At 39.3% G+C, this 14,313-nt stretch overlaps 1 protein-coding gene across 1 annotated transcript in view; it reads right to left on the bottom strand.

Annotated features, from left to right (window-relative positions):
- The window catches only part of PLXNB2 (plexin B2), a 62,064-nt gene that overhangs the window by 31,462 nt on the left and 16,289 nt on the right, over positions 1 to 14,313 (bottom strand). Inside the window, exons 6-8 of the mRNA XM_068165730.1 lie at positions 3,102 to 3,238; positions 2,502 to 2,669; positions 780 to 888 (exon numbers count right to left, since the gene is read on the bottom strand). Coding sequence (XP_068021831.1) covers positions 780 to 888; positions 2,502 to 2,669; positions 3,102 to 3,238 — 414 coding nt within the window. The remainder of the gene's footprint in view (positions 1 to 779; positions 889 to 2,501; positions 2,670 to 3,101; positions 3,239 to 14,313) is intronic.

Raw genomic sequence — 14,313 nt, 5'->3', positions numbered from 1 at the left:
ATGACAGTAAGAAACATAGGTAGTTTTCCTCTTAAAATCCTTTAAAGATAGGATTCTGATGGTTTTGGCATACTATAAAAATTGAAACATATATATGATGCAAAACATGTATGTTGCCAAAACTATATGAATCACAAGCCAGTCTTAAAATGAAGAGCCAGCCTTAAAAAAGTCTTATAACATTCCTATTGGAAGACTACACTTATATCCTCAATTGCTGCGTTACATTATGACCTTCATTAGAAGAGTGGGAAATTGAGACTCTCATCTTAATAGGAGATGAAAAAAGAGTTTTATTTTTAATGTTATCTGCCACAACTTTCTGTGAACATGCTACATGTGGAATATATATGAAGACTTGGTTCAATGAGGTATGAGACCTCAGCATTGCCTGGATTTGGGTCCTGTTTCAGGAAAATCTCTAAAGCTTGCAGGGGGATAAGGAGAAAGATGAAGGAAAAAAACCCACTTTCAGATTCTGAAATGCATTCACTTTACCACTCAAAGCTTAATTATTCCATTTTTATGCAGATGGAATGACAGAAGTTTAAAGCGTAAGATTGCAAGGTACAAGTTAATATGAGACAAGATGTCAGGAGTAGGCTCTTTTTCCACTGGAACCCTGAAGAGACCCAAAAATTTGTTCAAGCTTTATGCCACACCAAGCCCAGTCCAAAGTTAAGTTTGCCAATGTAGGCAAACTTAAATACACTTTTAAGAAACAGATTACATATTATGCATCCAGTATGATGACCTTGGGGGGAAAGAAAAAAAATTACCCTTTTGAGATTCATTTTCCCTGCTTCTGGATGCTCTGCATATACCACCATGGAGAAGGACTGGATGAGCTGAAAGCCAGTTCCAGTGACTGTAATATTTCTCCCTCCACTGAAAGGCAGAATTAAAAAAAAGTTGTTAAGTCATTGGCAAACTACCCCAACAACAGATTTTTTTAATCCTGCACTGCTACTACTTCCACTGTAATGCCTATGACAATTATATGTCCTACACAAGGAATTGCTGTTAAAGCTAGCAATGACAATAGCATTTAAAAGCAGCAATGTCAACTTCAAACTTATTTGAAAACATCAGAATAAAACAAGTACGAATTGCTTTGTCAGTGCATGTAGCTTTTCACTGATGCTTATCTTTGTGTGTTTTACTTCTCCAATATTTTTGTTAGTATCACTCCACCTACCACACATACAGACACAAAGATGTGAGTATATTTTCCACTGGTCTGTAGGGACCTGGCTTCTCTATTCCTTTTTCATTTGCAACACATTGTTTAAAAAATAATGCACTCGCATAAGAAGGCGGCATATAATTTGCCAGCAGGAACTGAAGTCATCAAAATACCGTGGATATAGAGGGATAGCAATCCCCTAGGCAATCAATTAAAGTAAGTTTCAATTTATATAGAGACAATATAGAAGTATGTTCAAATTCCCTGGCGTAAATCGCTATTGATCTACCAAAAAAACCCCTCCAGGCCCCAAACCCACTCAAAAAATCAAAAGTAAATATTGAAACCAAATCCTGTTTTAAATGAGTGATTGCACAGTATTCAAGAGGGCAGGTACCAATTTCTCCAAGAGAGGTCACCAACAATGTTATTTTTAAAGTCCTATTTCTAAGGTTCCAATGTTCCACTTCTTTTCACTGAAAAAAAGTAGAAACATCATGACCTATCTTCGGTAACTCTACCCCACTAAGCAGAAAGACTAGACCGCTCCTAAACAGAAGATATACAGGTGAATCAAGGTTACAGGTTGGTCCCTGTACCAGCCACTGAATGACTCTCAAAATGAGAACTAGGCTACAAGGACTTTATACAGATGATTTGCTATTTTGATACAAATATAAGAGCGGCATACATTTGTTTGGTTTTGCCACTAGTTCTAAGTGAGCTTTTTTCCAGAAGGAACAGCTACCAAATGCAGTGTTACTGAGTACCACCACAGAAGAGAGTATATATTTTAAAAGCTTTATTGAACCCTGATGAAGATTTCCTAAAGAGACACTTTTCTTTTTTCTTTCCTTTTCTTTATGGAACAAAGAGCTGACAAGCCATAATATTCTGTTTCCACCTTACTTATTAAAAGCTGAAAAGAAGAACTGTCAGAAACCTTTTAATTACAAACCTTTTATATAGGTTATCCTTATAGGATAAGGATTAGTACCACAAAGATCATGTTGTCTGACATAATGCTGAAGTGCTTCAAATCTCTTCTTTCGAGACATCTTCATTTAAAAGAAGGTCATTACCTTGTTTGGTTTCAGTATTTATCTTTGAAGTGGGGATTAAAGTTTGGAGGTAAACACAGTACTTTCAAGCATCAGCTGCAGTTAAGAAGGATGACAAACTCTACATAAACAAATGTATGTATGGCTAGAGTACAGAAGTTCTATTTCATACAGTTTTACATGTAATAGGTTTGCTATAAATTACACATATATGCATCCAACTGTAAATAAAGTTATGACAAACATTTCATTACCTGCTGAAGCTATTTACTGGCAGGAACTTGGTGACAGTAGGATTTTCTTTATATGAAAACTGCATTGGTACACTTACTGCTGTGCCTCCATAGTTCATTGTAACTTCAACACGGTCAACCTTGCTATTAGGTCCTGTAATGCAAATGATCTCATCTCCAAATTCAATGCTAGATTGGAGAATAAAGAGAAGAGAAAACATCTTCAGTTACTAACATTACAGCAATTAGTATTTGTGATTGTAGCACCTCAGAAGCAACAAAAGAAGGGCTTTATTTTTGCTACTCATTGAGTAGCTATAAGACAACACTAAGGAGATGCTGAGTGAAAGCATGCATGGATTTGGAGCAGCCAGTCAAGGAGACAAAGCCAAAACAGGAAAATTCTTTGTATATCCGAGTCCTCCCACTTCGGTGTTTTTACAGCTGCTTCCAGCTGGAGCCTCTGAGAGAGATTCTGTCTGAAATTTACATACAGAGCTCCATTGCATGGGATGAGTCATGATGAGATAGACAATGGATTTGTGTGATTTCTAAAAGCCAGAAAAGGTTTCTGCTTTGTTAGGATATTGCTCTGCATTGTTAGTTATTCAAGGTACGTACACATTGCAAGGCTGGTTACCAACTGAAACTTGTACATCCTTCTTGGAACCAGTGGCCAGGTTTCTACCCATGATGGTAAGTGTGGTTCCACCAGCTTGTGGGCCACTTTCAGGTCTTATTCCAGTAGGATGAGGTTCCTGCAAAGTGGATATGGTTAACTAATTAAGAAAAGTAAAATAAAATGCACACCAGTATTAACTGGTATAACAGCTAATAGAAGTTTAATATTACTGTGAGAAAAATAAAATTAAAGCAATGACAGATAGTTCTAAGAGAAAAAAAATCTTCACAATTTTTCATGCTGAGGGAAGATATGAATATAATTATGTTTTTACCATATTGTATATTACAAGGTCTTAGATGGATTTATAGTCCATATTTACAAAATGTTGAGTTCACAGCCATTAAGTTTGTGAGAGTTTTGTTGGATTTCCTATTTTCATTCTTAAGACTTCTCTCTTATTTATGGCTGAGTTTGCCTTCATCTTTTCCTTACCCTTTCCTATATTCTGCATCAAGTACAGGAGAGACAGAACATGTTTTTCAAAGCTCATGCTGAACAGAAGGAATATTAAAATTCCCTTTATTTATATGGCTCTTAATGGCAGTTAAACTGTTGTCCTTTGCTTGAGCCATGAACTTTCAAAGAAATACAATCCAAAACTAATAAAATTTTCTTCATGCACTTAGAACGTCTGAGAAGACTTCTCAAAGCTGTATGAAGCAAGTAGACCTGCTTCAAATTGTCACAAGATTTGTTGGAAATTAATGTTTCTCAAGTAAATTCTGTTCTTTTGTTCTCAATTCAGTCTTTGTTTCTGTGATTGTATTCTGGGAGCTGTGACAAATGCTGTAAATAAACAGTGAACAGCGTGATTTAATTACTTCATTGCTAAGTAGTCCCTGATTCAGTTGAGAAAAGCTGCTGAATTGAGGATGACCAAAGCCAAGCAAGCCATCTGAGAAGGGTTACCAGACAGTTCCAGGCAAGGGTTGCCTGCTGACTCCATGGCCTTACCAAGCCTGCAGATGTGCCCCAGCCCTCATGCAAGGATGGTAGCTGTTGTGCAGGTAGGAAGTTAACTGATCCCTGGCAGCTGCCACGTGCATGGTGCACACAGATAGGATGCCTGGTCCAAGCACATGGCAGGGGTATTGCTATGAGGGACCCTGCGTTTGCTAAAGCACACCAGAACAATAGATTAGGGAGGCTGTGAATAGGTGATGCTCATTCTGACATACAGCTGTGCTACTTCATCCACATTCAAACATAGGCTTTGCTTGTATGAACCAAATCAGCAATAAGCCTATTTCTCAGTCTCATTTGCAAATAACATCTGTTCTCCTCTTCCTCTTGCACAGTCTTGCTAACATGGTTGACTGATAATAAAGTTGAGGCTTGGGGCTATTTTGTATGACATATATGCAAAAAAAGGAAAAGCAAGGAAGTCTGAAAAGCTCCCTTGCTGATGCAAACGGCCCTGATCACCACCACGCTGTGCTCATCTCACAGTGTAAGATGGAAAAATCCTGGTCAGAAATAGAGAGCAACAAGCCTTCACTATACTGCTCATGCAGCAAAACCCCTTCCTCTGTAATGTTTTGCTCAAACACAGACTGCCATCTCTGTCACAGCTTACAGCTACAAAACAGAGGACCCAGGCAGGGAGGAGGGGGACTGACATACCACAATTTGGTTCAAAACTCAGTGAGCCATCAACAGGTTTTTAACAAGCAGAAGGAATCCCTAAAAATGCATCCAACTGGCCTTGTGGTTACTTTACAAATTTGTTTTATTGAAGAGCAGATAAAGAAATGCAAAGAACTTGTACTTGCTGTGCTTGTTTTATACTTTCATGTCTAAAGAACTTCCCTCCGAAGGAATGCATCATGGTTCAGCACACTTCACAAATCCACAATGACAACTGTAATTTGCTCTCAAGTCATTGAGTTTTAGGAATATGCTTTAACGTTAATTGGGTGTCAATTGCTTTTCTTCCCTGAGAGAAATCTGTTTGTAAACCCTTCACTCCTCAAGATGTGTGTTGCTGCAGCATACGACTGCTCTCACGTGCTAACCTTTGATTTATTTAAATTTAATACATCACTTTAGTTGCAAGACTTTACCTGGGGAAGTGACTCAAAGTAATTTAAAAGCATTTTTTGTTAAGCAGGAAGGAGGCTTGATTCAATATAACAGAGTTGACCAAAACTTGCTCACTCAGACCTATATAGCCCTCTCTGTGCATGCTGTTTGGATTTAATTGTCTGCTGATTTAAGCTAAACTGAAATAAACCATGTGAGAGTAAATAAAAATTTAGAGGGGTCCAGTTTTGAAAATTGCACTTGAAGTTTAAATTAATACAAGTTTAGACGTGTTTCAAAGAAAGGCTTATTTGTGGTTACTTATCATACAATCTTGTGGCTAAAAAAATTAAAATCCAAAATGTATATGAACCACACAGTAAATAATTTGCTTATAAAAATGTATGAAAAATATCGTTAAGCATAACCTTAGCCCATGGAAAGAATACCATACTTTTTATTGACTTAAAATGAAACTGTAATTGCTATAGATTGTTAAGCATATTGGATCATTATATCATCCACAACAAAAACCTACAGCAGTGATTAGCTGCATAACATACCTGTGATTTCTTTCAGAAGAAAGTATACCCCAAGAAACAATAAAGAATCAGTATGGACAAACCTGTCATTCCTGAACCTCAGAAAAACTGTTTAAAACTCACAGCCTTCTCCCTATATACTACTTCCACTAAATGCATGGCCTCTAAGGACAGACTAAGGAACGGAAGGAACAAGAAATCACTTTAAAACAAAGAGAAAACAAAGCAGAAATCTAGGAAGGACAGGACCAAAACCAGGCTCCTGAAGCATCACACACCGGTGTTCTCTGTAACTATAGCATAAAAAATGAAAGGAAGTTTGCTAAGAACTTCTTCTACACACTATATCCCTTTCCTCTTGCAAAACTATGAAATTATTGTCCTGTGAAAAGCTCTTCTGAGTTATCTGCTCAGTAATTTTGGCAGGGCTGGCTCTGTTGCTAACAACCAGTAAATACAAAGCAAGCCACAATCTTGAATCAGAATCATCCAGCACCATTTTTTTTTTTTGTCCAGTGGTTGTGTACATTTGCCTCCATGTGAAGAGGATTATATAGGTAACCAAACAGCAAAGTTAACTCTAAATAACACAGATGCAATGGGGAAGCGAAGCATGTGTCTATTCCATTTCTCTCCAGAAATCGTTTCTTTCTTAGCAAGGCTCCAACACTGTTGGTAAATAATGACCTGGACAGGGTTAGGTGTGGGAGAACATGTCACCAACACCCAATCCCATCCATGGCACAGCCATGAAGTCCACAGATCTCAGCTTCTCTTTAGGCTGAAGGGAAAACTGGGGCTGACAACTGCTCCAAGAGGTAGCACAGGTAGCAGCCAAGGAGGAGGTGGAATAGTTATCGTTTAACCCTTATGTTCTCTTTACTTGCTGGTCTTGCAGCAGTTCCTCAAAGGACTATTTTATAACAGCTTAATTCAAAGTATTAATATTTAACGTATTTAAAGTAATTTTGCAAATACCAAGAGGTCTCCAGAGACCAAATAATGTGGATGCCTCATAAAGACAATCTAATAAGAAGCTTAACTGTGTTCTGTGTGCAGAGGAATTCTTCAACATGAATGCTAAGACAAAGTAGTGTATAGTAATAGTTTGTTACTGTAAACTTATCAGGAAAATTATTTGATTAATTTTAACTTGCTACTTTCTGTAGCACATTTTACCCTCTTCCCTTTCTCTTAAAGACCTGCCAGAAAATATAAGTAGTTAAAGTAAGTGATCAAGAATTTTAACAATTTTAATAAACAATTTTTAATAACAAAGCAAGTTTTAGTGCTCTTCTAAAAGATTCATGGATGGTTCAAAGAGCAAAGCTATATCAGCCTACCTGGCAGTCTTCTTAAGACTACCAATAATGAAAATAAAATTGGTTTATCCAAATGCCAAACCAGAAGGCATTTTTCAAATATGCAATTAGGTAGATAGGATCAAATGGAGAACAGCATTTTGCTGAATGCCAAGATAATTTGAAAAAGTACCATTGGCAGTAGTACAGTCCTTCCACAAAAATCATCTTAACTAAGAAGAAGGTAGCCCCTTCCCACAATCAACATAGAACTCAGACCCTGGAAAGCTGCCAGGTCTAATCTCACCTCACACATTCTTATCCTACACAGTATAGCAAAGCTGCGCCTAACCCACAACTCTACACTGCATATCACAACCCTGCATGAGATTCCTTCTCCTTGCAGAGGAAAATGAGTGGCAAAGGGTAAATCCTTCACTACAAACCTTCTTACAGGGATAATAAACACTGCTTTCAAGAGGCAACCACCTTTAATTTGGACTCACCCTCAAGCAAAACTGAATGTTCATCTGTTACAAACAGCACTGATAAACCTAGGACCTCAAGCATTGTGAGATCAGTGATGTCACCTCTTCAAAATACCCTCAAGGATTTTTTCTTTCCTTGTTTCTGCCCTTTTCTCATTTCAGAGTCTGAATCAGAAGCATATCTTCTATCATAATAAATGTCCTGCCTTAATTTTCAGCCCTCTACACCTCAGGATCTTTGTTCACTCAGTCAGAAAGTGCCTGAGGGAAGTAAAACTTCCGTAACACTGCAGAGCAGTGCACTACTATAAAATAACATCACAGTGCTCAGTGCAATTATGATGCTAAACAGAACACTTGGTCATGTGTCCTATATGGAATTTGTAGCAATCTTGTAACAACTCTGGAAAACGTCAGCAAAACTTGTCAATACTTATTTACTCCTTGTTTTATAATTTCTTTGTATATATTTGTTTTTTTTATTTTGCTTGAAATGGAGGAATGACTGTTCAAGTTTCAGTGCTCTATACTTTCCCTTTTGTCACTGCAAATACTGTTCATGTCTTCCAGGTAGTTTAATGTTTGAGCATAAACATTTTCTGCAATATCAGGTTGCCTTACTATGACTTTTTGGTGGTGTTGGCGTTTTTTTCTCCATAATCTTGTTTAAAAAAACATCCGTTCCAATGTCTGTCAGTTGTTGAGTGTCCTATTGCTTGCCGAGTCCGGTAAACCACCTCCCAGCAGAAGGACTTCCCACTACCAGGAGTCCCCATCACCTAACACTTTCAGGATCATGCCCTGTCTTTGCAGGAAGGGGATTTGCAGGTTTGGTAAAACACATCCACATGCACAGCTCTACTATTTAGGATGGAATGGAAAAGGAAAAGGAAAAGGAAAAGGAAAAGGAAAAGGAAAAGGAAAAGGAAAAGGAAAAGGAAAAGGAAAAGGAAAAGGAAAAGGAAAAGGAAAAGGAAAAGGAAAAGGAAAAGAGGAAAAGGAAAAGGAGAAGGAAACGGAGAAGAAGAGAAGTCTTGCAATGGCCTGTCCTCTGAAGTGCTCTGTGCTTTATCAGCACAGAAGTACTGGAAAAAATACGAAAAATACTGGCAAACCAGCTTGCACTGGCTCAAGTATGTATATGACTTCACACTCAGGCCATTTTCCAATGTCCTGTTTTCTCCATCACAGTCAGAAGTCTCTCTTTTGCTTGCTATGCTTGTATTCTTTGCCTCCTACTTACAAATCTGTTTACAGAAACACTGAAATATTTTCCATTGTAGTTTCATGCTTTCTGCATGTTAGAGGGCAAATTATCTCCCTGTCTGTTCCATTTATAATCACAATTAGATGTGAACTTATTTATTATCAATGTAGGACTGCTGCTCTTACACAGCTACTGCAGACCCTCTGAGCACTCATATTTCAGCTCCTACATTTTTCATACTGTTTATTAATCTAAAATGAACCTTTTAATCTTTAATGTGACTTGCAGTTAGTCTTTCTGCACAGTTAGGAAGGTAATCTCTCATTTCTTCAAGTTTCTAATCACAATTTTAGTAAAAGATACCTTTTACAGGCTGAAAATTATTTCAGAGAACTCCCAGCACTTCAGATCTCTGTGGCCTGTGGTTGTCAAATCAAAGCACAGTTTTTAGCTGGCTAACAGTGGGGTTACTTCTGTTCTCCTTTAACTTATCATTTTATGTTTTTTTCAATCCAGCTTGTTTGCAATTTTCCCATCAAAGACATGCAGGTGCAAGAAAGAACCATACCTCCAGCCTGCTTTTCACTGACCCCTCTTGCATTTGAAATACCTGATTTGCCACACTGATTCATGTGTTTTCACTTGGTTTGTTTGTTTTGCAGCTTTCCTAACTTACACTGCTCATGTCCAGCCAACTTACTTCTGCTTCCTTGCACAGTAATCAAGAATGAGAGGACTGCACTCCTATGGATTATCACCTAGGTTCTGCATGTCTTTTTTCTATTTCTTTGCTTTTCCACTTGTCTGTTATGAAGCACATCCTCAATGTTTTATATTCCTGGGCATGATGCTGCAAATAAGGATGCTATCTACTATAATATTCATTGGTGGTAGGCAGTTTCTAGTCTGAGAAATGTACCACTGAGATAAATGTGGTTACTTTCATCCTTCACTAATGCAGAAAATCAAAGAGAGAAACAAACAGCCACCAAAAAGGCCACTGGTGGGTCACAAGAGGGGGCAGAAAATCAGGAACAGTTGGGAGGCAACAGAGGACCAAGGTCTATGATTCAGAGTGAAGCTGAAGAAAATGTAACCATGCCAGACCACAAGTACAGAGACAACTAGGGAGGGAAAGGAAGATGGTGGCAGAGTATATCCTTGTGATGCTGTGAGAGAGGCCAGCTGTAGCACAAGGGGAAGCCAGCAACAGATGGATGTGTTCAAATGGACATGATGGGCAGGAAATGGCAAAGTCACCTAAGCTCTCTTTTGCCAGCTCCTGTAGGCAGTGACATCCAGTTGGTGGTTTGCCTTTGATGCAAATGCACATCTTCACAATGAGGAATGGGCTCTTGTGCTTCCACACTAGCAGAGTACAGTGATGCTGTGTCAAGGACCTGCTGACAGTGCACCCACAAGTGGATAACATTTTCACAAGTGTACACAACTCTGCAGTTATCTATCCTTTCCTCCACATGTAACCTTCTCCTTTTCTCATCCTAGGCTCAGCTGCAATCAAGATTTTGCTCTTGAAGCAGGTCTGTAAAACAACTAGCTTTGTTAACAAAATTATCTGCCCTGCAATAAAAGTCAAATTATTCTGCTAACCCTTGCAGACAGTGCACACAAAAATAAAAAGCATAGCCCATGAAGTGCTATAGACAATGGCCACCTTCTTGGAGGTCAAAATGTCATTTCATGGACTACAATTGTAACCAGGGGAGCTAAATTAAGCTTCTGAAAGGGGCATGCAAGTCACTAGGAACTATTCTTTCTCCCTCCACTTCCCTTCTTTCTCAGACTGGAAGGAGCCTGCTTCTTGTTTCTTCAGACAAGTCACTGACTCAGGATATTCAACCAGAGAATTTCCATTGCACAATTTTGGCAGCCTGGTGTTCACCAAAGTGGCTGACCTGACCCACCAGCTTGCCTCATCACAGCATCTACCACAAAAGCCAAGCTTCAGTTTCTGAGTTATTTCTGCAACAGCAGAGAAGTGAGCTGAGTCTTGACTTTCTTGGGCTTCTTTGTCCAAACCTTCCAGTATGCAAATGATCAAATGCTTCCAGCCACTCCAGGTGCCCAGGCAATACACACTGTGTGCTGTTTGCTGTGGAAGGGATACTTATGCAAAGGGCTGATATTTTAAACAAGTCATTGGACAGCAGGCAGCATCTTTTCATTGTGAAGTAGACAACTACATGATTTCCTGGAAAGATCACAGAGCTTTACTGACATGTTTGATGGAGAAATGTCAGCATGCATGACTGGAAAGTCTGCATTATCACAGCCAGTGTCCACTGGCAGCTTCAAGCAGAACCACAAGCATTGGATGATGGAACAGGTATGTAAGTGTATAGCTCAGATTATAAGATAATTAAATCTAATAATATCCAGGAGGAAGGGTCAACTTCGCTAAAACTCTCAGCTACCTAGGAATTCTCCTGGTCCCTCTGCAGGCTGATACACAGACAAGATTGTAGTCCAGGGACTTGAAGCAATCCCGAAGTTCTACAGATGTGTAGTTTATCAGTATCAACCATAATGGCAACAAGCATGTAATACTGCCCTGCTAAAACCCACCCCACATCCCACAACTACAGTGTAAAACGCATGTGTTAAGGCATGCATGAGGTATGAGAAATTGCATGTTTTGGGGGGAGAGGAAATTCAAGGAGTGATCCAAATCCTGACACAAAAGCACTAAAGGCACTGCACTGATGAGAACTCTTAGAGCAGTTGTTTGAAAATTCAAGAAGGAAAGCAGAGAATAGACAGAGGTAAGAGGAAACTGCCAAGTTAGGAGTAGATTAAAATGGAAGAGTGCACCTTTTTAAATGGATCTGTGTGGTCAGGCTCACATTCAAACTTCCACTATGGTGAACAGTCACATTCATATTTGTTTTCAAATGAGACTAATTTATTCTCCCTTCTTTCTCATGTTGATTATTTATTTCATCTTTGGGTAAACAGACTTCCTGATGTACTAGTCATTATTTCCAGGCCAGTCTCTAAATTACCTTCAGCCTCTCAGAAATGGATTAAGCTTTTGTAATGGTCTACCTCTAATTTTACCATTTTACATTTATTTGAGCTTTCTGAAACATTCACATCCTAAAACTCAAAGAATTGCTTCTGCAAACAGACACAGGAGATCCCAGAAGCAGTTTTAAGCTCTCATTCTGGTGGCTGGAATCTGAAGATGAAGTACTGTGAGAAAGGAATCACATTTGTGTGGGATTAGGAAATTTGGGTCATATACCTACAAAAAGCTTAACTCCTTCCTTTGATATCACTTCTCCCTCTCATAGTAACAAGCAAATTAGATAAAGTTAACAACAAATGAAAAAGCAGGACTGGACTTCAGACATGTTACTGATCCACCTGCTCAGAGACTGGCCAAGCTGACAGTGCTCCAGATATACTGCATAGCTGGATACTAAAATTTAGCATCACCTCATTTCTATTTCACTAAACAGGAGAATGGTTATTGCCTGATTCTGCTTATAATGAAACAAAAGAAATGTCAGTAGAGGAAAATTAGATGACTAGAATTTAATTTCACTAGAATGACTGGACTCAAACAGCACTCAGGTTGGATAGAGAAATTGTGATGGGTAGCTCCACTGAAATTGTTATGCAGCAAATATAGATGAGGTGTTAACTGCACAGACACTTGTGGACTCTTAAAACCATGGCTTCACTTTTAACTGGATTTTTGACCCATTTAATGGAAGTCTCACATATTCTTTAGCCCACAAATTTGCTGTGTTGGCAGACTGGGCAGAAGCATGAGTCTGAGCCCAAATTAGAATAGAATAGAATAGAATAGAATAGATCAGACCAGACCAGACCAGGTTGGAAGAGACCTTCAAGATCATCGTGTCCAACCCATCATCCAACACCACCTAATCAACTAAACCATGCAACCAAGGACCCCATCAGGTCTCCTAAACACCTCCAATGATGGTGACTCCACCACCTCCCCAGGCAGCCCATTCCAATGGGCAATCACTCTCTCTACGAAGAATTTCTTCCTAACATCCAATCTAAACCTCCCCTGGTACAGCTTAAGCCTGTGTCCTCTTGTTCTGGTGCTGTTTGCCTGGGAGAAGAGACCAGCCCCCACCTGTCTACAACCTCCCTTCAGGTAGTTGTAAAGAGCAATAAGGTCACCCCTGACTCTCCTCTTCTCCAGGCTAAGCAATCCCAGCTCCCTCAGTCTCTCCTCATAGGGCTTTTGTTTCAAACCCCTCACGTTCCAGCAAGTCAATATCTTTCCTAAACTGTCGGGCCCAGAACTAGACACAGTACTCAAGGTGAATTTGTGCTTACTACTGATCATCATCCGTCTAGCTTTAAACCTTATATTAATTTTCAGACTGGGCATCAAGAAGAGCCAAATGTAGAAGTATTTACAGAGTTACAGAAAGGTTTGGGTTAGAAGGGAACTTCAATATCATCTAGCCCAACCCCCCTGCCATAGGCAAGGACATCTTTTACTAGATAGGTTGCTCAAAGTCCTGTCCAACCTGACCTTCAACACTTTCAATAATGGGGCAGCCACAGCTTCTCTGTTTTAGAGTCTCACTCATCAGAAAAAAACAATCCTGATATCAAATCTATTTGATAACTGATGATGTGCTTTTGTTGGTAGACTCCAGCCACATGTACAAAGCTGAGACTGTGGGGAGCATGGTGACACCTGTAGTGTACACAGACATACTGGGCTTAGCAACTGCATTGTCTCCTTGTGCACTTCTGCCCTGTGCTGCCACACTTTTCATTTAGAGCACTCGCTACTTAAGCTGAAGCTATTGTGCTTTGGGTGATCAGAGTACACAGTAAAACAGTAATAATTGCCAGCAGGAGGGTAACCAGACAAAGTGGCAAAGAGAGGGGGAAATACATAATAGAAAATTTATTTTAGGAAGGCTCTTGAAAGGAAGAGTATTTTCTTTCCTTTATATATACTGAATAGAAGAGGTTTTAAACAAAGCACGGAACTCGCACGTCTGCTGAAATAAGTCACCAAAGAACTGTCTGAAAACAGCAGTGAAACAAGATTGTAGCTCTTAAGACAACATCAACTGATGGGATTGTCTGCTCCAATTGTCTGTTCTCATGCCAAAAGTGCTTGTGTGCACTTGCGGATGTGCACGTGAATGTGACACCCCTCTACTAACGTTAATCCTACTGCAATCCCTAGTGGGCTTCACTTTCTCATAGAACAAAGAGAAATTAAACTAAACCCCAATGTCACCAGTTTTAAGGCCTTTAAGGAAGTATTGTTTGTCATTGCTCTGCATTTTGTAAAAAGAATCCCCATGCAAAGATTTTTGCAATAAATTAAAATGTTCTTTATCAGCAGTCACCCTAGGTATCTGGTGTTTTAGTAACCTCAGTGCAGGCAGAGACTGGCACAGAGGGACTCTTGGACTTGCAGGAAAACATCCACCTGGATGACACCTGCGCACAGCAGCTTCTCCTAGAGCATCACTGATGAGTGATCAAGAATCCTTCCCTTAAGCAGAGAAAAGTGGTGGCTGCTTATGTAATTTCCTAGATGTGCTGTGCAGAGGATC

This window comes from Melanerpes formicivorus, unplaced genomic scaffold, assembly GCF_026170545.1.
Source record: "Melanerpes formicivorus ecotype bairdi unplaced genomic scaffold, bMelFor1.0.p_v2 SCAF_3, whole genome shotgun sequence".
In the NCBI taxonomy this organism is placed as follows: domain Eukaryota; kingdom Metazoa; phylum Chordata; class Aves; order Piciformes; family Picidae; genus Melanerpes; species Melanerpes formicivorus.
Note: the sequence above shows the minus strand (reverse complement) of the source record. Positions and strands in the feature narration are given on the sequence as shown.